This window comes from Marmota flaviventris, chromosome 2 (assembly GCF_047511675.1).
Source record: "Marmota flaviventris isolate mMarFla1 chromosome 2, mMarFla1.hap1, whole genome shotgun sequence".
Classification (NCBI taxonomy): Eukaryota; Metazoa; Chordata; class Mammalia; order Rodentia; family Sciuridae; genus Marmota; species Marmota flaviventris.
Genome location: NC_092499.1, coordinates 124,127,005 through 124,153,871, shown reverse-complemented (window position 1 = coordinate 124,153,871; position 26,867 = coordinate 124,127,005). Strand labels below are relative to the sequence as shown.

Genomic DNA, 26,867 nt, shown 5'->3' with positions numbered 1-26,867 from the left:
GGCTGAGGTCACCCAGTTTGAAAAGGTAGCAAAGCGATTCAAATCCAGGTCTCTCTGACCACAAGGTTCTGCTGCTTCCTCTGTGGCCCACTCCCAACCTAATCCCAGGGGACCCTGGAACTAGAGTCAGAGTGAAAGAGTCATCCCAGGCAAGGGGAACACTGCCAGAGGCTCTGTTTGTAAGACAGAAATGTGGGGGAGGAAATAAATATCAAAACACTAGGAAGAGATTTAAAATAGCATAGCACTGGGGGGCGGCGGTCAACTGAATACACTGAGAGCCACTTGGAGGTGAAATGCAGTATATCATAAATAAAACTGGTGAATGTTTTGGACAATGGGAGAAGTTAGACTCTGTGGTGCAGTGAATGGCAGCTCCCCAAAAGGCATGGCCACATCCTCACCCCCATGAAAATGTGGAAAGGAGTCTTTGTAGATGTCATTAAGTGAAGGATCTTAAGATGAGGTCATTCTGGGTTATCTGAGTGGGCCCTATACCCAAAGTGTCCTTATAAGAGGCAGAAGCATGGAGAACAGGAGGCGGCCATGTGCAGACAGGCCGAGATAGGAGGGTTGGAGCCACAGGAATGCCTGCAGCTACAGAATGGAGTGGCAAGGGAGGGTAGGGTTCCCTGGGAGCTTCAGAGGGTGCCCTGCTGACACCTTCATTCAGACTTATGGCCTCTAAAACTGTGACAGAATAAATTTCTGCTGTTAAAAGCCAACCTGTTGTGGTATTTTTTTTTTTTTTTTTTGCAACAGCCCCAGGAAACAAATACAGACCCACAGCCCACATTTTTTTTGAACATAAAAGGACATTCCAGATGGATTAGAGATCTACATGTACAAAGAAAGGTATTACAAGCATTAGGGGAAAATACAAAAAATATTTTCAAAATTGCCTTTCTAAACATGACAATAAAGTAAATGTCATAAAGAGAACAAATATCATGTTTGACTTTGTAAAAATGCAGACTGCTATATCTAGAGAGAAAGCCAAGTTAAAGGACAACATATAGGTTGACTTCCTTATCAGAAATGCTTGGAACCAGAAGCATTTCAGATTTCAACTTTTCTTCAGATTTTGGAATATTTGGTCAGTTCTCCCCATCCAGCTATTATCCTGAGGAGAACTATGTTGGGCTATTATTCTGTGCCTTTCTCTCTGCTCAGACCAGCCTACTCAGATATGTATGTATCCTATAAATATGTCCATAAAAATATATAAAATATACATGGATGTGTATGTGTGCACATGTGTGTATGTGTGTGTGCGTGCGCGCGTGTGTGTGTATTAAGTTGAGAAATGGCTCCCCTCAGAAGATCCAAATCCCTGGAACCCATGGATATTACCTTATATGGCAAAAAGGATATGATTAAGTTAAGGGTCCTTATAAGTCAAAGGGTAGAAGGTTAAAGGAGGATGTAGGAACTATGAGAATAGATATGAGAGGAGAAAGGGAAGGGGTCATAAGGCAAGGAAGAGGTGGCCTACAAAACTGAAAAGGAAACAGGCTCTCCCTGGAGCTTCCAGAAGGAACCAGCCCTGCTGACATCTTAATGTTGGCTCAAGTGAGACTCATTTTAGAACTACGTAGACTGTATACCTGCTGGTCTACGTCATCAGGTTTGTTTATAACAGCTACAGGAAACTAAAAGAGTGTATATGTGCATATATGTTGTTGCCTTTTTATCAAAATGTAAATGACCACAAGGTCATTTACATTTTGATAAATGTACATGATATTTATGTAATATTCTAAAATTTTCTTTTATTAAATTTAATTTCATTAAATGAAATTTTAATGTATATCATTCACGTCTCTATTTAAATATTTCAACAGCTACAGAGGACTTCATAATGGGAAGAGAGTAGTTTTTCAACTATTCTTCTACCAACAAACACTGAGATTGCTTCTAGCTTTGAGGACTAGAAACACTGCTAGGAAACGTTCTTGCTCTTGAATATAATCACACTAGTGCATTTAAGTCTGTAGGATAGATGCACAATTGTGGGTGAAAGGGTGTACATATTTTAAATTATAAATGTTTTGCTTTATGTATTTTCTGTAGTGTTTGGGCTAATCATAATAAGCATATAGTTGAACACCCCTAATTCAATAACTAAAATTCTGAAATGCTCTACAATTAAGAACTCTTAAAAACCAATAACACCACATGTGGAAAATTCCATAGCATGAAACTTTTTTTTTTTTTTTTTTTTTTTGTGTGAGTGTACCAGGGATTGAACTCAGGGGCACTTAACCAGTGAACCACATCCCTAGCCCTTTTTTGTATTTTATTTAGAGACAGGGTCTAACTGAGTTGCTTAGAGCCTTGTGTACTGCTGAGGCTGGCTTTAAACTCATGATCCTCCTGCCTCAGCCTCATGAGCTGCTGGAATTACAGGCATGCACCAACGTGCCTGGTGAAACTCTTTTAGGAAAAAAATTTTTGAAAATATTGTATAGGCCTAGGGGTAAGCTTAATGGTAGAGCCCTTGCCTAGCATACTTAAGGTCCTGGTTCAATCCTTAGCACTGCCAAACAAAATTATACATATACATAAATATAAAAAAATTATAGGGGGCTGGGAATATAGCTTAGTTGGTAGAGTGCTTGCTTTGCATGCACAAGGCCCTGGATTCAATCCCCAGCACCACACACACACACACACACATAATATATATATATATATATATATATATTTTTTTTTTTTAACATATAAAATTTATAGTTATATGTTGTATATAATCATATATTATAATTAACATTATATAATTATATAATACATAATATCATATTGTATAATTATATATTATACATTATTATATTAATCATTAAAATATATTAGGTATTATAATGTATTATAGAATAAAATTTTATGTTAATTTATATAATTAATTATTATTAATTATAATGTATTGTATTATTATTATTATAATGTATCGCGTTATTATTTTTAATTATTATATAATATAATGTTATAATATAATATGTTATATATTATTTTTTTAAAATATTAATTTTTTTAGGTGTAGATGGACACAACACAATGCCTTTATTTTTATGTGGTGCTGAGGATCGAACCCGGGTCCCGCCCATGTTAGGTGAGCGCTCTACTGCTGAGCCACAATCCCAGCCCATGTTATATATTATTTATAACATCTTATATATGTAATATATTATGTATAATATATGGCATTATACATATTATATGTCAATATAAACAATTATACATATTGTATCGTACAAAATTTTAATGGATATCATATATAATATATATAAATATAAACAATTATACATATATATTTATGTATAGTGCAAAACTTTAATATATAGTATAAAATTACCTTCAGACTATGTTTATAAGGTATATAAGACACATAATGAATTCTGTGTTTAGATGTGTGTTCTATCCCAAGTTTTCTCATTATGTATAAACAAATATTCCAAAATCTGAAATTCAAAACACGTCCAGTCTCAAGCATTCTAGATAAGGGATATTCAATCTGTTCTACCTTTACAATAAAGAATATGAACAAAAAGTAAAAAAGGCACAGCCACAGGTCACCTTGTCACAAACATCACTAGAGACAACCTCTTTGCTTTTATTCTGCAGAAGGAAATGGGCTGTGAATGGCTGAGACTTCTCCACTTGGTTCCAGACATAGTTCCGACCCACTCACTTCCTGCTACCCCTGGCCTTTGCCTGCTGGAGTCCTGGCACCCTGGTGACAGCTAGCTCCTTCGGAGTTGGACAGTTCACTGGGTCATCACCTCCAAGGATGTTACGAATAGACAGGTTCTGATTGGTGGGGACAAAGGCAGCCCAGAGCCTGCACAAGGCCAGAGTCTCTAATATCTGCCCATCTCAGTGGGAGCTGAGAGCCTGGGCTCTAGTCCCGGGCTTACCCATGCCTTGCTCTGCACCTCTATCCTTGCTGCTGACTTTTTGGGTGTTATCCTATTCTCTTTTCCCCTCTTCCATCTTTAGCTTGGTCTAACAGGTCCTTCCCCTTGGCATGGCCTCTCTGGGAGTATGCCTGCTGCCATGTCCTGGCCCTCTTCAGTTCTGACTGTCAACATCCAGAGGACAACACAGAACAAGTGGCCAGGATTGAGGCTTGGATTCTCGGCTTGGGCATTGGCTTTCCCAGGGCAGAGCAAGACTCCTGTTTATCCACAGGTAAGTGAATATTTCTCTGAGGCTGTTTTCTCTTGTGGAAAATGGGGTTAACAGTCATGGCCTGAGGGGGGAGGGTTGTGGCTCAGAGGTAGAGTGCTTGCCTCGCACCTACCAGGCACTGAATTCGATCCTCAGCATCACATAAAAATAAATAAACAAAATAAAGTTATTGTGTCCACCTACAACTAAAAAAAAGAAAAATAGTCATGGCCTGAATGCCCTTAAAGAACTACTAGAGGATCAAATTTTTGAACATACTGGAAAGCAGGAATAAATGGCACTGGGCACACTTAAGGATTCTCATTCATCAGAACATGCTAAATATAGAGAATGCAAGGATTTAAGATATGCCAATAGAACGATAATAGCTTACAAATGAAAGAACCTAGAAGGACCCAGAGATTCAGGGAATGTAATTCTAATCTCTGTTCTTTAGAGAATAGGAGTTTAAAGGACCACCCCATAGTCCCACAGCAGGTCCACAGTCATGCTGAAAGGACTAGAGGCTGAGGCCATTGTTTGCACAGATTGCAACATCTTCATCATTTTTGGTTTACATCCCCAGTTTGCTTTAACCTAAGAGGGCCTGGAACAAACAAACTGTTGGAAATGGACAGACTTTGAACTTATCCAAGCATCTGGTCCAGGACATACCAATTGGGCATCAGTGCATTCTCCTTGCCCCTGAACATGATTCCAATGTTGGTGGCGTGCTGCCGAGAGGAATAGAAGTCTGTGTAGTCTCCTGCAGAAGAAAGACCCAAGGCAGGCCATCAGTGACCCTGATGATAGAGGGCATTCAGTTCCCAGGATGGGGCCTGTAAGCATGCCCACACAAATATTGCACATCCCAAAGCTCAAACTCTTCTGGCTGCAATAGCACCAAATGCAGCACAAAGTAGCCTCACTAAGATTCAGTTTTAGACCCCACTCCCCTGCCCCACAACTAGGAAGAAAATAAGAAATAAGGAGCCAAATCATTCTGAAACACAGTGGAATTTGAATACAAAGTGGCTGACGCCAAATCTCCTTCTCAGAGTTCTGAGAAGGAGTTCAAATCTCCTTCTCAGCTACACACACAAAACTGCTTGTGATTCCATACAGGGAACAGCCCTGGTTGCCCTATGCCTAAGCTGAACCTACCCTCTGGAGCCACCTCTCTTGTCTCTGTGTGGTCAAATCCTAGCAACTAATTGAGGCCACCCTTGTGTGAAGTCCCCCACTCTCTCTAGCAGGATCCTTACCTCTTCTAAATCCTGTCACCCGAGCCATCTTGGGGCAGGCTTCCTTTCCATTTGATGCACCAGTTACATATGTGCATATCTTTGCTATACTGTGGCCATTTCAGGGAGCCCCAGCTCAGATTTTATTTTGTTTGACTCTCCCTCAGTCTTTTTTTTTTTTAATTTTAATATTTATTTATTTTTTAGTTTTTGGCGGACACAACATCTTTGTTTGTATGTGGTGCTGAGGATCGAACCCGGGCCGCACGCACGCCAGGCGAACGTGCTACTGCTTGAGCCACATCCCCAGCCCCTCCCTCAGTCTTAAGAATAAGATTTTGTTCACTGAAGGTGTTCAGTCAGTGTCTGCTGATTCCGATGAACTCAACAGGGTGGTTTGTGCTAAATGTAGGAGCACACACCTATAATCCCAGCGACTCAGGAGGTTGAGACAGGAGGCTTGAAAATCTGAGACCAGTCTCAGCAACTTAGTGAGGCCCTTAGCAACTTAGCAAGATCCTGTCTCAAAATAAAAAATAAAAAGTGCTGGGAATGTGGCTCAGTGCTTAAGCACCTCTGGGTTCAACCCATGGTACCAAAAAACCAAAAACCAAACCAAAGTAGCTTGTAAGCATCCTCTCTCATTCGGGGAATGAATTACTGAAATCTTCAGGAAAATCTAGATGGGAAGGTTTGCTTGTTTATCTTCCTAAATCTCCTATTAAAAAAAAAAAAAAACAAGCAAACAAAAACCCACAATGAGAACCCCAATCCATCATTCCAGACTACACATGGAAATAAATGGGGAACGATGAGAGAAGAAAGCAAAACCTAAAGGCAGATTGAGCAAGGGGTGAACAGACTGAGTCTTGGCTGCTGTTTCCTACCTTCAGTACCAAAGCACAGAAACTGGAGCTGGGATGTTTATCAAAAGAATAAATCCGTGACAAAATAAACAAGGAATGGGACCATCAGTCAACCAGAAATGATAAGGAATCCCTGAAAGACAACTAGTTTGTCAAAAAGAACGCTGCCCTGAGTGCATGAGGGGAAGCAAGTGACATGCCAGGCCCACCCCACCCTCTACCCACCATTTGCCAAGCCTCCAGCACAAAGGACTTTAGTCAACTGAAGAGCTAGCCTAGAGAGTCCTGTCCTCTGGAGGGCAGGGCCAGCCAGCCTCTTAGCACACTGGTGCCCAGGCAAACCCAATAGCTGTGGCCTCCCCCAGGGCTGATAGACAAGAATGAAGCCCCTGTGCCGCTGGCCACAGGCTGATCTGCTTCTCCTTGCTTCAGGCTAAGTCACTTCAACTTTTTGATTCAAAGTCCAACCAGACAGCCTACCAAGTACACAAATGGGTCCTGCACAGCCCTCTGGCCGCCTTCCTCAAAACTACTCACCCTTAACAGCTCAGAGCAGAGTCCCCACAGCTCTCTGGGAAGAAAGAACAATCTGCTGCACAGGGAGCCATGTGGTTAGTCATGAACTTGAGCAGCCTGCAACTAGTCTAGGAGAGTGCAAGCTTTGAGCCAATGCTGGCTTGAGTTGTGAGACTGGTCAGTGTTGGAGTGGGTAACCACCTGGAGATCTTATTCCAGATCCTCCCCAACCCAGACAGGGGACAAAGGCACCTGGCCAGCCCTCTCAGTTCATTAAACTACTCACATTGCCTGAGTGGAGACAGTACTCACCTATGATGGCTGGAAGGTACATCGTGGCAGAAGCCTGGGAGGTGAACGCACTGAAACACAGAACCAGGGCTTCAAGGTCAAGCAAACAGTAAAGTGGGGCCCTGCTTTGGTTGCCTGCTTGCAGGCTTAGCCCATCCCCAAAATCTTGATCACCATCTCCAGTGGGTGCCTCTAGGCTGGACTAGGCCCCACCATGAAGGAGGCACTGGAGTCAAAATGTCTTATCTCTATATTGCACTCTAGAAAATAGGAATGGGGGGTAGGAACTTCTGTTCTAGAAACCAGACAGGGGCATAGCTGATGCCAAAGAGGAGGGAGAGGGCCTCTGGGCCTGACCTGGCAGCTCCCATCCAGACATTAGAACCCTCCCACAAATATGCAGCCCACCAGGGGCTGCACGGAAACCAGCTTGACTCAAAAGGGCGAAGGCAGCCGTGTCATGACTCGGTGGCGCTGCTTATCCCCCAGTCCTTGTCTCCCCTGCAGTGTCCCACCTTCCCACCAAGGTCCATATGTTCCTCACCGCTTCCGAAGCTCCATGTCATCTCTGAGCCTAGCTTGGCTGGCGGACAGCAAGTTCTGCAAAAATGCTCTTGCCTCCTTCCAGGCAGCCTGGCCCAAACCCATGAAGCTGTTGAGAGTTGGCTAGGACCAAAAGAGGGAGAAAGGAGTTCATGCATGGGAAAGCATTCTTGCCCAGGAGAGTCTAGCCACCTTGCCAGGGCCCTGACTCCTCTCTGTTCACTCAAATGCTCAGGATCTTTGCTTTTGATTTTGTCACTTATGTATCAAGCTGGAGAAAGCCATCACCTTTCTTGATACTGCTTCATCCCCTCATGGATGTGTACACAACTGTCAAAGCCCATGAGCTGCTCTCCGGAAAATAGCCTGTTAAGCCCAGTCTGGTCTATAGCTACAGGGGACTCCATTCCTCCAGTGTACAGATGCATGGAACAACCTAAATCCTCTCCCTGGGGCTCCTGAAAAGCCAAGAAGGGATTTCTTAGCCAATGAGGCATGGTAGAGACAGCACCTGTGGATGTTAAGGGTCAGAAGGCAGTCCCAGTTCTAATACTACCAGCCGAAGAACCTGGGAGAATTATGCCTCATTCCAGGTGTTTCCATCCATCTAGTGATGATTCTGGTTCCTGTGCCAGTAGGTGGTTGGGAGGACTGAAGGATAGGATGTGTGTAAAGCTCCCGGCAAGAAAAAGGAGCTCAACAGATAGATCCCACTCCCCTTCCTACTCATGTGATGTCACAGAGATGGATATCAAAGGACTTGACCTCTGACAAGGAAATTCATATTCATCCCACAAGGACATCAGATTGACTCCTGCCAGGCTGTGTTGTAGACCTGGAGGCCAGGGCTCGTGGCTCCTTCCCTCAGTGGTCTGACTGTCCCGACAGGACAGCTTGATGAGGAAAGGAGCCAGAGTTACAGAAGAGCCTCATCTCAAAGGCCACTGGGAAAGACCCAGGCTGCAGAGACACCAACAGTCTTTTCACTTAGGAACCCTCCTTGAGGTGAAAAGCCATCCTGGGGTATCCCAAGGCTACTACCTGCCAGGTGCTGTGTCTCAGAATAGCCCTGGCCTTATCCATGTAAAACCTGAGGCCTATGAAGGCATCACCTCTGTCAAAAGTGGAGGCAAAGTATTTAGTTTATTTGCAGTACTTCTGAGATCAGGGACAAGCTGTCACAGTGTCCTACCTCATCGAAGACATCCTGGTGTTTGGAGAGGACAGGCCCAGTGAAGAGATGCTTAATGACACTGAGGTCCAGGATCTGGTTGCCAATGGCCACACCGATCCGTTGCCTTGGCTGGGAGGAAGATGGCATAGTCAGTACTAGCAAAAGCTTCTGGTAGGCTGAGCTCATTTAGTCAAAAGCCTGTGGGTCCCCCTTTTAGATTGCCCTTATGGTGAGGAAACTGAGGGACTGGATCCTCAGCATCCTATCCCAGCTTCCTTCTCTGTTTCCAGGACAAGAAAGAAAAAGAATCTGTGTTCCCTTGCCAGGCATGGTAGTGCATGCCTGTAATCCCAGTGTCTCAGGAGGCTGAGGCAGGAGGATCACAAGTTCAAAGCCAGACTCAGCAACTTAGCAAGACCCTGTCTCAAAATAAAAAATAAAAATGACTGGGGATGTGGCTCAGTGCTTAGGCATCCCTGGTTCAATTCCTGGTACCAAAAACAAAACAAACCAAAATGTATGTTCCCTCAATGGGGAATCAAATCAAGAAAATCTTACCCCTTGGAGTATAGTGAGAACAGGCAGCCTGGTCCAAGCCCCTTTTCCAGTCTCAGGAACTTCCCCTGCAAAGTTCCTCAGACTTTGCTTAAATGCCTCCAGTGGTGAGGAGCGCACTACCTTACCAGGCAGCTGGATTCTTTTTTGCTTTGACCAGGCCTTTATTCAGGGCAATTCATTTGTGCAGCAGAGCAGTGAGTGTTCCACGCACAGTGCTGAAAGCCAGATGGCACAGAATAACAAGCTCTGCTGGGGCTCAAATAGAGGAGAGCTCAGGTCGTGGGGAGCTGCACAAAGCCACACTGTGCAGACCACGTCAGGGGCATTCTTTTCTGCACCATAAAATCCCAGCATCAGCTCTGACCAATGAGATGCTTCAAATATTTGGCAAAACCTGGTTTTTGACCCCACAATCCTGAACTTTGCTAGTCAACTAGGAATGGAGAGCCTGCTTACAGACTCTACCCGATAGGGCTCTATCTATCCTCAGCCAGCTTCTAGATCTCCTAAACCATCCCCTTTGCCTTTTTAGTTCTAGAGAGCTGAGAAGTGGGATTCCTGGCTGGCCTCAACTCCATCGGCTGCTCATTTTGGTTGACTGAGAGAACAGTCATCTCTTCATGCTTGTTAGCCCCTGGGATCAAGGTACACCAGAGCCATGCCCTCCCCTGGCCCGGAGTTCACAAGCACATCTGCCCTGGAGGAGGCTGCCCGAAGAGCCTGGTTACTCATTCTCAGCTCTGCTAACTCTCTGGGCCTTAGTCTCACCCTCTGGAATATGGCAACTGCTGTGAAGGACACAGAGCTGAGCTACCTAGATCCAAGTGGCCATACACTCAGGCAATGTGCAGGGCAGATCCTAGAGCCACTTCTGATCTTTACCCTCACATCTAGCTTAAGGTAAGAAGCTATTAAGCAACCTCTAAGATCTAATAGAAAATTCCGCTGCTAGTTTTGGCAACTGTAAAGAAAGCCTAGAAGCTTCAGATGGCAAGTTATTGCCCTTGTGTTCCAAAGTGTGACCTGAGGACCCAGAAAACCAGTTTGATAGAGTAGATCCATATACTTTTAACCTTTAGAATTATTTTCTTCAGTGTCAAACTAGAAGGGCTCCTGGCCTGTTCTATCACTTACTATCCCATTCACCCTGGAAAAGTCAGTCCCTGGTGCTCTGAGCCTCAGTTTCCCCTTCGACTTGAGGCAAATAAACTAGGAAAAGACATCTCCCTGACTTGCATCATTGGAAGAGAAACTATGAAATTGGGAGGTTGACAGATGTGAAGGCCAATCCCAAATCTGCCTCTACTGACTATGAGATCCGAAGCATGATTCTTAGCCTCTCCGAGCCTTAGTTTCTTCATCTGTAAAATGGGGGGAAATAATGGGGGTTTGTTGTGAGAATTCAATTAGTATCTGTCAATCTCTTAACGTAAGAATAGACATGAGTAGATACTATTCATAGCACAAACATTTATGAAGCATTTCTTTGGCACTAGTACTACATGAATGCTGCAAAATCACCAGAGAGACAGAGAAAGACAGAGGAGCAACTTGGTTCCTGCCCTCCAGAAGTAAAAGGCAACACAGGGTGTGGTAGGAGATACCAACTATGGAAGGGCTCATACACAGGATACTTAGGGACAATTTTCTGAGGGGCTGACATTTAAGCTGACTCCTGAAGAATGAGAAGAAATAAGGATATACAGACTAGAAGGAAGGGTAGTCTAGGTAGGAGAAATAACAAGTGCTAAGGCCCTGAGGCAGGAAACTCTCAGTGTGTCTCAAAGACTGAAAGGTAGCCATTAAGGCTGAAAAGAACAGAATCCAGGAAGTAGAGGCAGGGCCAGATCAGGGACTTTACCAAGGCACTAGGCAAATCAACCTCCAGACTCTTGCTGGCCCATTTCTCAGAGGCCCCTGTCCCTGCTTTCACACAGAACATCATTATGTGTTCACTAGTATTCCATGAGCAATCAGACATTGGAGGGAAGGTGTCTCCTATATCTTTGTTTGTTTTTTCTTTTTTTTTTTATTGGTTGTTCAAAACATTACAAAGCTCTTGACATATCATATTTCATACATTAGATTCAAGTGGGTTATCTCCTATATCTTTGATCCCTAACTCCCAGCATAGCATCTGGACCAAAATTAGGGGTTCCTAAGCAATGGTTGAATAAAATAAAATGATAACTAGATTAATTCATTGTTGTTCCATTCAAATTAAGGACTAGCTATGGGCCTAGGGGAAAGGAGATTATTGCCTTGACCACCAGGGCACCCTAGAGAGGCAGCCACCACAAATGGGGTTTCCAATCACTTAAGTGACACAGTTAGATAAGGTCTATATAAGCTTGGAGGCCTTGAGCTTCTGGAAGGTCAAATGGGCCAATTCTCTGTCATAGCACTCTTTATCAGAGGTCAGTGGGAAGGGGTGCTCTCTCCCAGAAATCCTTAGAGGCTGCCTTGAACATTCTAGCAATTGCAGGGCATGAGGTCTGCAATTAATACCAAAAGGCATTAATTCCAGATAGCTCCTAGGAAAGCAAATCAGAACTCCCTACTAGTGCGTGCTAGCATCTCAGAAATGTTCTGGTTTAAGGGATTTGTGCCCTCAGGAAAGGTGAGGACTTATTTGCTAAGGGCAAATGTTAGAGGAGGGCAGAGGGAGGATACTGCCATCAGAGACACTGGTTGGCTAACACAGGTTAAGCTTTAACATGTCTCATCTGTGTGTCTCTCCAGGGCACTTTTTGTGTCTATGCAACATCCAATGAGATCTGTCAGTTTTAAAACCACAAGTCACCTCCTCTAGATTAAGTCATTCACTGCAGGCAGGACCCCAAAAGGATAGGTACTTGGAGTCAATGAGAAGCCATGGAGGAAGGGAACCCAGTTTCCAGGAAGGGGCCAACAGCCAGGGCTCCATTTAGCAAACATTTCCTAAATACTGTTAGGTGCAAGCAGATTTGGGGGTTCTATGGCTCCCAGAACCGAATGAGGAGTAGGATCAGGGACCTAAGAACAAAATACTACTCACAAATCCAAGCAAGGAATCTACTTTTTGCACCAGGAGACCCTCTTGTATATTTGCTGATAAACGTCCAGTTTTCAAAGATTTCTTTCTAACCACACTACATTTACAAGTCAAGGTTCGTTTCCCCCACCCACTCAAAGGGCTTCTAATTAGCAAGGGAAGCCAGGGAGCCCATATTAGCTGAGAGAATTCCAAATGGAGGCAAGACTTGACCTCTTAGATTACACAGCTCTAGGCCAGGAAATACATGCATCTCTTTCAACTGCTAAAAATGCTGGGGTTAGCCAAGCACAGGTGGTGGGGTGCAGCAACTACCTGAGACAGAGGCATGAGGATCACGAGTTTGAGGCCAGTCTCAGCAACTTGGCAAGACCCTGTCTCAAAATTAAAAAGGGCTGGCGATGTAGTTCAAGCACCCTTGGGTTCAATCCCCAGCACACACACACACACACACACACACACACACACACACACAAAGGTGGGGGTTAACTGATACTTTCCGGGTTCTGGGGTTAGAAGTTAACTAGAGACATGAATGATCAGCTGTAAGCTGGCTTCTTTGGGGTAAGAAAACACCCCAGCAATTCTGTATTGGGCAACAGGATTGTGTGCTTCCTCTTCTCGCAACAATAATGGTACTTGCTGACTTGTCTGGGAGGGAGAGTTGCAAATTCTATTTCATTTTGCATTTAATGCCACACAACCCTGCAGAAACAGGCTGAGAGGTTAAACAATGTGCAGAGCCAGGCGGGATTTGATCCCACAGCACTCTCCATGGACCGCTTTTCAAGAAAAAATGACCCATGCCTTCAAGTCGCCCCCGCTCCCCTCCACTCCACGCCCTCCCAGCGCCCGGAGTCGAAGAGCAACAGCTCACGTTGTCTTGGGTGGAGAAGACGCCATAGGGCAGGTTGTGGATGGGGAAGTCACAATCCTCCGCCACTGGGATGAAAGACATGCTGATGAGCACCAGGTAGGGGAGCAAGCAGTGGGCTGAGTAAGAGGAGAGTGACTGGACTGAGCTGCAGGGGTTAGGCCAGGCCACGCCCCGGGTCCCGGACCTCCCTACATCCACACGGTGACCCGGCCCCAACCCCGGCCACGCCCCCTGGAGTGTCCTGCCCTCCTATTGGTCCTCCCCTCCTAGGGCCCTTCCCCCTCCGCAAGCCCCATCTCCGCCCCGGTCCCGCCCCTTCGCAAGCAGCCCTGCCCCCCAGGAGTCTCGCCCCTTCGCATGCCCCACCTCCAAGCTTTCTCACAGGCCCCGCCCCTTCCGCAAAGTAGCCCCGCCGTCCAGAAGCCCCGCCCCACCCGCGCAACGTCACAATCGCTCCCTGGTCCCCACTCCTTCCGCTGTCAGCAGCGCGCCCTTGATGACTACCACCTTCGGTAGACCTTGTTCGAATTGGCCACTCGAGCCCTCGGTTCTACTAAGAACAAACCCAGCTTGGCATTAAGGCCTCTGCCCTGGGTGACTCCTGCCTCCCCCCTTTCTCCCGTTGCCGCCTGCTCTTCAGCTCAACAGAGCTCTTGTCCTCTCCCTGGAAACAAGACCCTTTCTCCCCAGAGACTGCCTCCGGCTTTGGAAAAAGCTCCCAGTTGCGTGCTTTCCGCCTGCATAAACCATGCTAATCCCTCTGCTGTGACATTTCCAGTGGTGTATTGGTGAAGGGGCAATCGCGCCTGTTTAGACGCTGATGAGAGTTAACAGTCTAGAAAATATAACTCACCTATGTATTTCACATTCTAGTGTTAATATGAACTTACCTTGTCTCTGTCTCAGCTTCTTCTGTATGTTGATGATAATACTTACTACTTCACACAGTTGATATAAGAATTAGGTGACAATGTTAGAATAGTGCCTGGCAAACAAAGACTGTATCGTGTGTTTGAAGAGAGAAAAAGGGAAAAAAAAAAATGAAAGAGGAGGAAAGAAATTAGGGAAGAAAAGCTTAGACCTTATTCTTCTTTTCAATGCAGATATTTTAGATAAACGGACTCAGATTAACCGGTTGGAGATCCACTTTGACTAGAGTTAATTAGGCATTGACATTAGGTCAAGTTCTCTAATCATCTCTCAAATAGGGGTAAAGTAATATCTACTCCACTATTACTGTAATGGTTAAATAACGCCTGGCACAGTTAGTGATCAATGTTTTTTGTTTGTTTTACCAGGAATATCCAGCCAGAAAGTCAGCTATTCCTTTATTTCTGGGTTTTGCTTTTCTTCACGAAGAAGGCAATCAAAAAGAAAACTATAAAGGTAAAGGGGTCATCACTATGGAAAACAAGTTTAAAATATAAATGTCAATTTCTTAGAAATTTAACAAAATCATTCTTTAAAAACAAGTTTAAAATTACAAGTGGTATAAGGTGCACAATAGTTTATCAAGACATACGCCTATATTTAAAACACTTTCAATTAATTTATTTTGGATGTTCCCATAACATTACAGTCAAAAGTTAATGAATTACTGGACATAATAAGCAGAATGACTAAAAATAAAAATAAAATAAAAAATTTGGCATTTTAAACCCAAATCCTAGAAGGTAGTTTTTTTAAATATATTTTTTTCATTGTTGATGGATCTTTATTTTGTTCATTTATTTATATGCAATGCTGAGAATTGAACCCAGTGCCTCACACATGCTAGGCAAGTGCTCTTACCACTGAGCCACAACCCCAGCCCTGGAAGGTAGTTTTGAAAAGTATTTTTAAAAGTTGCAGTATCATCCCAGGACTTGTAAAAGTAACCTTTCCCCTTCCTAAACATTTAAAAATGAATAATAGTGATAGACAACCTTGAAATAAAGAATATATTGCTACTCCTTTGCCTGCAGTATCTTGCCCCATTTCTCTTCTCACCCACTGACCTCCTCTCTAAATCACTTTAAGTTATTCTTTTTCAAAGCACACATTTGTCAATAGCAGATCCCAAGTCCCCAGGCTTTTCCTTCCTCTGTCATCACTTGCAGATCACAAGTGAAATATAAACCAAATAACATATAATTTGAGTAATGTATTAGGATTGTAAATGATTCGTGTAAATGAGGACATAGAGGAAGAGAAAGAGAAATAGAAGGAAAAGATTGAAGGGGAAAATAGAAGGGGGAAGAGAGAAGGGAAAGGCAGGCTCTTAGTGTGGGTTCAAGGTGTTGCCTAATCACTCATGTACTAGAACATTTTGTGACAATGTTCAAGTGAGGACACTGGGGACATGCCTGAAAATGTGGTATTTATGTGAATGTTTCAGGCACACTTCTAAAAGACCTGGATGCTGGCAGATTCTAGCAAAATTAAAAGTGGAAGGCAGCCTGGGCAAGGGTTCTGTGAAGTTCTCTTGAGAAGTGACACAAAGACTGCTAGGTTAGAGAGGCTGCTCTGCAGTTTGGCTTTAAAGGAGGAGAGTCTGGAAGGAGTAGCAATATATTCTTTAAGGTTGTCACAGGATAATGTGGGCTAAGAGGGCTTGAGCTAAGGGAATATTGCCCATAGGGATAGCTGTGAGACCCCTTCCTAGGCTTTGAGATGATTCCCATGCCCCTCCACTGAAGCCTTACCAGTGATCACCCAGGGATGAGCTCAATATGGGTACAGCACTTTGGTTCTAACCTCCAGCCCTAAATGGCTCTGCCACGAGTGAACTTCAGTGTTTTTAAGACTGCCCTTGGGAGAAGGAATGAAGGGCAGTCTCTGGCAGTGGTAGGTGGTCTGGCTTGCTCTGGTAGGTTCCCTATGTTTTCTGGTAGAAAAAAAGGAATAGAGGAATGTCCCAACTCTTCACCTTATTAAAAGGAATTCCATTCTGTACCATTGTTCTACATGTCTATTTTGGTGCCAATACCATGCCATTTTTGTTACCACAGCTTTGTAGTATAGTTTAATGTCTGGTATTGTGATGCCTCCTGTTTCATTCTTCTTGCTAAGGATTGCTTTGGCTATTCTGGGTCTCTTATTTTTCCAGATGAATTTCATGATTGCTTTTTCTATATCTATAAGGAATGACATTGGGATTTTAATTGGAATTGCAGTGAATCTGTATAGTGCTTTGGGTAGTATGGCCATTTTGACAATATTAATTCTGCCTATCCAGGAGCATGGGAGATCTTTCCATCTTCTGATGTTTTCTTTCTTTAGTGTTCTGTAGTTTTCATTGTAGAGGTCTTTCACCTCTTGTTAAATTGATTCCCAAGTTTTTTTCTTTGTTGTTATTGTTGTTGTTTGTTTTTGTTTTTTGAGGCTATTGTGAATGGGACAATTTTCCTAATCTCTCTTTCAGAGATTCATCACTAATGTATAGAAATGCATTTGATTTATGGGTATTGATTTTACATCCTGCTACTTTGCTGAATTCATTTATTAATTCTAGAAATCTTCTGATGGAATTTTTCAGATCCTCTAAGTATAGAATCATGTTGTCGGCAAGTAATGATAGTTTGAGTTCTTCTTTTCCTATTCATATCCCTTTAATTTCTTTTGTCTGTCTAATGCTCTGGCTAGAGTTTCAAGAACTATTGTTAAGGTCTGTAAACAAGTCAAGATGGTGCCTGGCATTTTGCCAGAGGGAGTGGTTTGTGAAGTAACGCCAGCGAGCCATTAAGTGTGGAGATTCCTTATTGGTTGACTGCTGTATCTAGTTTATGTTAATTAAGATAAGCTGTGTGTAAGGTATATATAACCCTCCTGTCCTACAATAAACAGCTCCCACTCCTGCTGTATCAATGTACACAAGTTGCTCGTCACCCTCCGGTTACTTTGCTGCAGCCGGACTGCGGCAAACTATGTTATATAGAAGTGGTGAAAGAGGGCATCCCTGCATTGTTCTAGTTTTTAGAGGGAATGCTTCCAGTTTTTCTCCATTTAGAATGATTTTAGCCTTGAGGTTAGCATAGATTACTTTTACTTATTTTACTTATTTTTTACAATGTTGAGGTATGTTCCTATGATCCCTAGTTTTTCTAGTGTTGTGAACATGAAAGGGTGCTGTATTTTGTCAAATGCTTTCTGTGCATCAGTTGATGTAATCATATGATTCATATATATATATACTTTTAATTTTTTTTAGTTGTAGATGGACACAATACCTTTATTTATTTTTATGTGGTGCTGAGGATCAAAAGTGCAAGGCTCATGCTCTACCACTTAGCCACAATCCCCGCCCCTGATTCTTATCTTTAAGTCTGTTGATGTGATGAATTATATTTATTGATATCTGTACATTAACCAAATTTGTATCCCTGGTCTGAACCCCACTTGATCATGATGCACTATTTTTTTAATGTTTTTGTATGTGATTTGCCAGAATTTTATTGAGAATTTTTGCATCTACGTTCATCAGGGATATTGGTCTGAAATTTTCTTTCCTTGATGTGTGTCTGCCTGGTTTTGGTATCAGGATGAGACTAGTTTCATAGAATGAGTTTGGAACACAGAGATAAACCCACATAAATACAGCTATCTCATACTAGACAAAGGTCCCAAAAACATACATTGGAGAAAAGATAGCCTTTTCAACAAATGGTGCTGGGAAAACTGGAAATTCATATGCAGCAAAATGAAATTAAACCCCTATCTCGCACCATGCAAAAAACTCAACTCAAAGTGAATCAAAGACCTAAGAATTAGACAAGAGACCCTGCGCATAATAGAGGTAAAAGTAGGTCCAAATCTTCATCACATTGGATCAGGCCCTGACTTCCTTAACAAGACTCCTAAAGCACAAGAAATAAAATTAAGAATCAATAAATGGGATGGATTCAAACTAAAAAGCTTCTTCTCAGCAAAAGAAATAATCAATGAGGTGAAGACAGAGCCTACATTTTGGGAACAAATTTTTGCTACACTCACATCAGATAGATACTAATCTCCAAGATATATAAAGAACTCAAAAACTTAACACACACACACACACACACAAAAAAAAAAAAAACACAACAACCCACAAACAACCCAATCAATAAATGGATTAAGGAGCTGAACAGACACTTCTCTGAAGAGGATATATATTTGCTCAACAAATATATGAAAAAATGTTCAACATCTCTAGTTACTAGAGAAATGCAAATCAAAACTGCTCTAAGATTTCATCTCATGCCAGTCAGAAGGCAGTTATCAAGAATACAAAACAATAAGTGTTGGTGAAGATGTGGGAGAAAGGCACACTCTTACATTGGTGGGACTGCAAATTGGGCAACCAAACTGGAGAGCAGTATGGAGATTCCTTAGAAAACTTGGAATGGAACCACCATTTGACCCAGCTATTCCACTCCTTGGTCTATACCCAAAGGACTTAAAATCAGCATACTATAGGGACATAGCCACATCAATGTTCATAGCAGCTCAATTCACAATATCTAAACTGTGGAAGCAACCTAGATGCCCTTCAATAGATGAATGGATAAAGAAACTGTGGTATATATACACAATGGAATATTACTCAGCATTAAAAGAGAATAAAATTATGGCATTTGCAGGTAAATGGATGGAGTTAGAGAATATTATGCTAAGCAAAGTAAGACAATTCCCAAAAACCAAAGACCAAATGTTCTCTCTGATAAGTGAATGCTGATCCAAAATGGGGTGAGGACAGGGGAAAAATGGAGGAACTGTGACTGGGCATAGTGGAGGGTGGGGTGGGGTGAGGGAGTAGGGGCAAGAAAGATGGTGGAATGAGATGGACTTGTATGATTAGCTACATGTATGATTGCACATGTGGTGCAATGCTACATCGCTATATCGTGTTCAACCAGAGAAATGAAAAATTGTGCTGTAATTGTGCACAATGAATCAAAATACATTCTGCTGTCATATATACCTAATTAGAATGAATGAATAAATAAATAAATAAATATTTTTTAAAAGGCATTCCAGGCAATACTTTGTACCTACTGAATTCTAGTTTCTTTCTTTTTTTTTTTTTTTTGTACTGGGGATTAAATCCAGGGACACTTTATCACTGGGCTACATCCCCAGATCTTTTTATTTTTTAATTTTTATTTTGATACAGTTTTTGAGGATGTTGCTAAATTCCTGAGGCTGACCTTGAACTGAACTTGTGATCCTCCAGCCTCAGGCTCCAGAGTTGATGGGATTACAGGCATGTACACCACGCCCTGTTCTAGCTACTTTTGGTCTGCAAGACAGAGAATTATTTACATGTTCTGTACTGGCCCTACTGACTCCCATTAAAGGTAGGAATTTTTTCTTATTCTGTGTGCAGTTTTATCAATACCCAGTAAAACACCTGGTACAGAATAGTTGTTCCATAATTCATTTTTAATTTTTATTTTATTGAGATGGGAGTCTTGATATGGTACCTAGGCTGGTCTTGAATTCTTGGACTTCTGTGATCCTCCCACTATGGCCTCCTAAGTAGCTGGGACTACAGGGGCACTCCACTAAGAGAGGCTTTAAATATTTAAGTAATTGATGTAAAACAATTGACTAAAGGAAAACAAAGCAATAGCCAATGCACCCTTATTAAATGGGAATACAGTGGTAATTCAGCATCTTCAATTCCTGTTTCAGGAATTGGACCAGGAACTTCCATTGGATGCACACAAATTAATGAAGTCCTAAATAAAAGCCATGGAAGGAGAAAACCAAAAACCTTTTTTGGGGAAGAGGGTGGGATAGATGTAAGTGGAGGAAGGGATGTAGGGATGAGATGGTTGAAGGGGGAGTATGATTTTGAAGTTTTAAAATAAGACTTGCCAACCTGCTAATTATATATAGTATCAGAAAATGCCAAAGCTGTTCACTGTTTGGAAAACACATTTGAAGTAACTTGCAAGTACACTCTATTTTCTTTTCTTCTTTCCCCTTTGTGGGAGGGGGTATATTGGGCATGTACATTACAAGAATTAAAAAAAAATTTTAAAGAAAAAAACATTGCCCATAATTTCGCCAACCTACAGTCATACTATTTGTATGCACATGATGTTTCTACCTTTGTAAACTTTATTTAGATTCAGTTTTTCAATCCTTTCCTACATTATTCTCTTATTATTTCATTGAGAAAGTTGCAATGTTTTAAATGGTTAATAATAATGGTGCAGTAAAGATCTGAGTGCCTAGGATGTCTCCTTTTTCCTAGATTGTTGTCTAAGGGTAGAATCTTGGGTTGAAGGGTATGAACATTTTCAGGATTGGAATTGAGTTTGAGTACCTCCACTCAAGGGCTGGTTTGAGCTTCTGCAGCACCATGTTGGGTGCCTCCCTCTGATGAAAAAACACAGCATACTGCAGCCAGCTTCATGCACACAAGTGCATTCTTGCTCCTTTACAAGAGCTCTGGGAAAGGGTTTTCTGGATTCAGGACACTGATGCAAGGGTACCAAAGAAGGTGCCATTCAGATAAGCAGTGTGTGGACATAGCCCCCACCCTACAATGTTCATTTGTCCTTGAATTACTTAAGTTCAGTTCCAAGGTTCTCTAAATTTTCAGCTCCTTTGAGAGAACAAAATACCATGCATGTTTGCATGATCTATATCCTCTGATGCTGAAATGTATGGTAGGTGTGGGGCATGGTTCAGTGGTAGAGCATTTGCCTGTATATGAAAAGGCCCTGGGTTTGAACACCAGTACTGAAAAAAAAAGTACAGTATATGTATCAAACACGGGATGTCCATTTCAAAATGTGTACAATAAACTTTATTGAGCTCAGAGCTTTAAGAGAGAAGATTTTTACATCATGAAAATGTTTGACCTTTAACATAGTTATCTGCAAGGGATTGATTCCAGGACCCCCTTTGCATACCCAAATTGGAGAATGCCCAAGTCCTTTATTTAAAAAAGGTGTAACATTTGCATGTAGCGTATTTACATTATTTTGGTACTGGGGGATTGAAACCAGAGGTGCTTTATTACTCCAGCCCTTTCAAAATTTTGAGACAGGGTCTTGCTAAGTTGCTTAGAGCCTTGTTAAGTCGCTGAGGCTGGCCTCAAACCTGAATTCCTCCTGCCTCAGCCTCCTCAATCTCTGGGATTTCAGGCGTGCACCATTGCACTTGGCCTCCTGTGCACTTTAAGTCATCTCTAGATTATTTATAATACCTAATAAATAGTTTTACTTCATTGCTTATGGAGAAGACTGTTTTATAATCTTACTATAATTACTTATTTTTAAAAAATTTTTTTGACTCTAATATATATATATATATATATATATATATATATATATATATATATATATATTTGAGTTATATATATTTATTTTGTTTATTTTTATGTGGTGCTGAGAATCGAATCCAGTGCCTCACATGTGCAGGGCAAGTGCCCTGCCACTGAGCCACAATCCCAGCCCCTATAATTGCCTATTAATTCCAGTTTTTATATTGATTCTTTCACATTTTTCTGTATAGACAATATGCCATTTGCAAATGAAGACAGCTTTTTTCCTTTCTCACCAGTCTGTTCAGCTTTTCTTTCCTTTTCTTATTAGCTGAGAATTTTAGTACAATGAGGAATAGGACTGGTGAGAGGGGACATATTTGCCTTGTTCTCAGTCTCAGAGGGAGAGACTATGTAGTTTCCTCATCACAGATTTATTATCTTGTAATGTCTTTGTCTGGTTTTAGTATTGGGATGATGCTGGCCTCACCGAACAATTTAAGAAGTATTTTCTCTGCTTCTACCTTCTGGAAGAGAATGTAGAAAAATTAGTATAATTTCTATCTGAAGTGTTTGGTAGAATTCACCAAGGCCTTTTTTTTTTTCTGGTATGTAATCCATTGATTGAATTTCTTTTTTCTTCTTTTTTTGTGGGTGGGGTGCTGGGATCAAATCTTGGGGTGCTTTACTACTGAGTCACACAATTCCAACCCTTTTTAAAATTTCAAGACAGGGTCTTGCCAAATTAGGCCTTGGAATTTGTCATCCTCCTGCCTCAGCCTACCTAGTCTCTGGAATTCTAGGCATGTGCCACCATACTCTGTGTGATTCATAGACACAAGCCTGCAAAGATAATTTCTCTTTGTACTACTTTTGGTAATTTTGCCTTTCAAAGGAATTGATCCATTTTATCTAACTTATCAAATCTGTGGGTATAGAGTTGCTCATAGTATTTCTTTACTATCTTTTAATGTCCCTGGGATCAGCAGTAATGGCCCCTTTTTCTTTTCTGGTAGTCACTTTTTGATATTATGTTAGTGGTCTTTTGGGATGCCAAAAGATTTCCTGATGTTGCTAAAAGTCTTTTGTTAGATTTTATCCATCTCATCTCCATATTCCTAACTAACTTTCCATTCTCCTGGCCTTCTGAATTAATCTTGATGCTTACATATTAATAAGAAGGGACAAAAAAAAAAAAAAATAGGAAGCCAGTCTCTGAAAAGATGCTACAACAAATACTTAGGACTTTCTTAAATTCTCTAGCGTATCTGTTTGGATGTTTCTTACAGACTTAAAAAAAAGGGTAGTTTAGCCATTATCAGATACATATAAACTGTCTCCACATCAGGAAAAAAATGGCTTTCATATCATATGCTTGGAATAAAGGAATAATTTCAAGATTGCACTATGCAGTTCATGTTAGGGGAAAGACATTTTTGTGCTAGACTTGGACACAGAAATTCCAGACAAATGAATATATGAAGAACAAAGTATGAGAGAATGTGATTTATGGTTTTAGTGTTCAGGTGTAGTGAAGCCTGTAGACTGTGAATGGATTTTTGTGACAAAAAAAGAAAAACAAATTGAATATTGAGGCTGATTCTACAGCAGTTTCATGCATAAACTCCAATTTCAAATGTGGTCATCAAATCAGCTTTATAACTAACTTTTTAATACTTTGGAATTAAGGTAGAGAATGGATTAATCATAATCCTTGGTTCATGACATTCTCTGCACAGAGTGCCTGCTGTTAGTTGTCTGAGTATACTGAGGCTATCATTCCCATAAAGTTCCCATTTGCTAGCCCATCCCTTGCTGCCTTCCACCTGAGGATATTGACAGTTTTCACCACTACCTCTTCTTTTGATATAAATTTCATCTGTTACTTGAAAATGTATTTTCTAACTTTTCCTGTGGGGTGTTGGGGATTGAATCAAGGACCACACACGTGCTATGTACTTTATCATTGAATTATACTTCCAACGTTTTTCTTTTGGTGGTGGTGGTACTTTATCACTGAGTTATACTTCCAACGTTTTTCTTTTGGTTTGACAGGGCCTTGTGCATGAGAGGCAGGACTCTGCCAACTGTGCTATATCCCCAGCCCTACCTCCAACCTTTTTATAAGGGAATATTTTGTCCGTTGGTTGTTAATTCTTATTATACTTTTTTTTTAGTACCCAGGATTGAACTCGGGCACTCAACCATTGAGCCATATCCCCAGTCTTTTAAAAAATATTTTATTTAGAGATAGGGTCTCACAGACCCTGAGTTGCTTAATGCCTCGCTGTTGGTAAGGCTGGCTTTGAACTCACAATCCTCCTACCTCAGCCTCCTAAGCTGCTGGGATTACAGGTGTGTTCCACTGCACCCAGCCTTACTGTATTTTTAAGACACTTCATTTTTGCTTTTGTTTACCATATTTTTGTTTTGTTGTGTCATTATATCTTTTGTGTCAGTATGGATCATTAGTTTTGGGTGCTATGTGATAGTCCATTGTATAACTATGTCATGTTTTATTCGTTCAGCTCTTCCTCTTTGAGGGCTTGGGTAATTTCTGGGTTTCTGTTTTTGTACATGGTGTTATGAGAATTCTTCCCAGTTCATGTCTCCTGTTTAATCTATGTGCAAGTTATTCTTGGGTATATAATGAAGTTTCTGAATTATAGGATGTGCTAAAAGCCAACTTTAAAAGATAATGCCAAGCTTTCTGAAGGACTGAACCACTTTTCATCAACATAAGCAATACAAAGATCACATGGAAACCTTCCAATACTAGAAAATGCGACTATGTCTCTTTACTAGTAACTGCTGTTTTAATTAATATGGTTTCACAGTGAGTCCTGACATTTGGCAGGCCAAGTCCTAACCTCACTGCTTTTTTGAAATACCCTAACCATTTATTCTTTTTTTTGTTTTTTAGGTCTATTGTACTTTTTTAAAAAAAATATGTATTTTTTTAGTTGTGGGTGGACACAATTCCTTTTATTTTTATGTGGTGCTGAGGATCAAACCCAGTGCCTCATGTGTGCCAGGCGAGTGCTCTACCAATGAGCCCCATCCCCCAATTTATTCTTTTACCTTACTTTAGAATCACTTAAATAAGTTTCATGATACAATCTGGTGGGGCTAGGCACAATTGAGAATACCTGTAATCCCAGTGACCCAGGAGTTAGAGGATAGAGGATGGTAAGTCTGAAGCCAGCCTCAGCAATTTAGCAAGACCCTATTTCAAAATGAAAAAGGACTAGGGATATAGCTCAGTTGTAAAGTGTCCTTGGGTTAAATCCCCAGTGTACTTTCCCCCCCAAAATCTTAAACTTTGGTTGGATTTTAATGGGAATTGCTTTGAGTTTATGGGTGTGTTTGGAATGACTGACATCTTTTTATTGCCTTTCTATCCATGAACATGTGGATTTATTGAGATTTTATTTATCTCAATGTTTTAGAATCATTTAGATCAGCATATATTGTCAATGTCCAAGGTAATTGGTACTACACTGATGCTATTAGTAAATGGTATCTTCTGTTTTTCTAATAAGTATAAAGAAATCCAAGTGACTTCTAAAAATGAATGTTGTATTTGGGCTGGGCTTGTGGCTCAGAGGTAGAGAGCTTGCCTACCATGCGTGATCCTCAGCACCACATAAAAAGGAAAGATATTGTGTCCACATATAACTAAAAAATATTTCTTTAAAAATTAATGTTATATTTAGATAACTAGACAGTATTATTTCTAGTAATTTATTTCCAGATTTGTATTTTCTATAAAAACAATTATGTAGTTGGGTGCAGCAGCACACACCTGCAATCCCTGCTACGCAGGAGACTGAGGCTGGAGGATTGCCAAATTCAAGGCCAGCCTGGGCAACTTAGAGAGACCCTGTCTCAAAATTTAAATCAATCAACCAACTAACCAACCAATAAATTAATAAGGACTGAGGAGCAGCTCAGTGGCAGTGTTCATAGGGTCAATCCCCAGTACTACAAAAACAAAAACACACCAGAATCATGTAACAGGCAAATGATGGGTGCTTCCTTTCTTCTTTTGACTATTTGTCTTGTTCCATTGGTTGGGCTCTCCAACACAAAATTAAATATAAGCCACGAGAGGGGAAGCCTTCATTTGTTTCTGAAAGAAAAATATAATTTTCTCCCAGTACTGGGGATAGAACCCAGGGCCTCAAGCATGTTAGCAAATGCTTTAGCTACACCTACAGTCCGTTTTTGACTTTAAAAGGAAACGACTTTTCTCTTTTTGGTTCTGAGAGGTTTTTCTTTTTTTTTAGTTGTAGTTGGACACAATACCTTTGTTTTATTTTATTTTTTATTTTTATGTGGTGCTAAGGATTGAACCCAGCGTCTCGCATGTGCTAGGTGAGCACTCTACCACTGAGCCACAGTTCCAGCCCCTGAGTGGTTTTTCTTTGGTTGGTTTTATGTAGAAACTATTAGAGAATTTCCCTTCTAGATTTATCAAGAAATTTTGTTAATCGTGAATGGGTGTTTAACTCTATTAAATACTTTATATTTGAATGTATTAAGACAGTCACAGTGGCTTCCTCTCATTTTATTCTGTTAATGTGATCATTTAAATTTATAGATTTAAACATTAAACCATCCTTATGTAGGTGAATAGAACATGTAAGTAAAATAGCAAATAATTTTAAACTGAGAAATTTGTATTGTTAACCACTATCTTCATCTGTTCAACTTTTTTTTTTAATGTAGTATTTCATGCTTAAAAAAGGTTGGCTGCTAGATAAATATGGAAACCACCATAGGAAAAAATTGTTTTTTGAGGGTCTTCTACTCACAATTCTCCAACTGCCCTGTTGTTTGAATTGTGCTTTTTCCATTTCACTAATCCTACCAAAAAACAGCATATACTAAATGTTAATTCACTGTGACAGAGTGCAGAACAGAAAACTCTGACAAGGGTTAGAAAATCTAACATCTAAGTGACAGAAAGTAATTCTTGGCTTTGAAAAAATGCTGAGATTTTAGCCGGGTGCGGTGGAGTATGCTTGTAATCTCAGTGGCTCAGGAGGCTGAGGCAGGAGGATTGTGAGTTCAAAGCCAGCCTCAGCAATTTAGGGAGGCCCTAAGTAACTCAGTGAGACCCTGTCTCTAAATAAAATATTAAAAAAGGGCTGGGGATGTGACTCAGTGGGTTTTAGTGCCCCTGGCTGGGTTCAATCCTCAGTACCAAAAAAAAAAAAAAAAAAAAAAATTAAAATTTATCATCATACATAAATCTATATGAGACAAATAATAGTAGTACGCTTAGAAAAACAGTAAGATTAAAAAGACAAAATTAACTATTAGAAAGAGTAAGAGAAAAAGTAATACAAAAGAGCA

General features: G+C 41.1%; 1 protein-coding gene and 1 long non-coding RNA gene across 2 annotated transcripts in view; one reads left to right on the top strand and one right to left on the bottom strand.

Moving 5' to 3' along the window:
* Fah (fumarylacetoacetate hydrolase) overlaps positions 1–13,446 on the bottom strand; it is a 34,182-nt gene extending 20,736 nt beyond the window's left edge. Inside the window, exons 1-5 of the mRNA XM_027926048.2 lie at positions 13,271–13,446; positions 8,820–8,930; positions 7,629–7,750; positions 7,106–7,155; positions 4,843–4,933 (exon numbers count right to left, since the gene is read on the bottom strand). Of these exons, the coding sequence (XP_027781849.2) occupies positions 4,843–4,933; positions 7,106–7,155; positions 7,629–7,750; positions 8,820–8,930; positions 13,271–13,351 (455 nt within the window). The 5' untranslated portion in view covers positions 13,352–13,446. The remainder of the gene's footprint in view (positions 1–4,842; positions 4,934–7,105; positions 7,156–7,628; positions 7,751–8,819; positions 8,931–13,270) is intronic.
* Positions 13,447–14,469: 1,023 nt separating this feature from the next.
* Positions 14,470–20,107, top strand: LOC139704569 (uncharacterized). Its single transcript, XR_011706441.1, has 3 exons — positions 14,470–14,656; positions 19,401–19,584; positions 19,922–20,107. It is a non-coding gene; the product is annotated as an uncharacterized lncRNA (long non-coding RNA).
* The last annotated feature ends 6,760 nt before the right edge of the window (positions 20,108–26,867 follow it).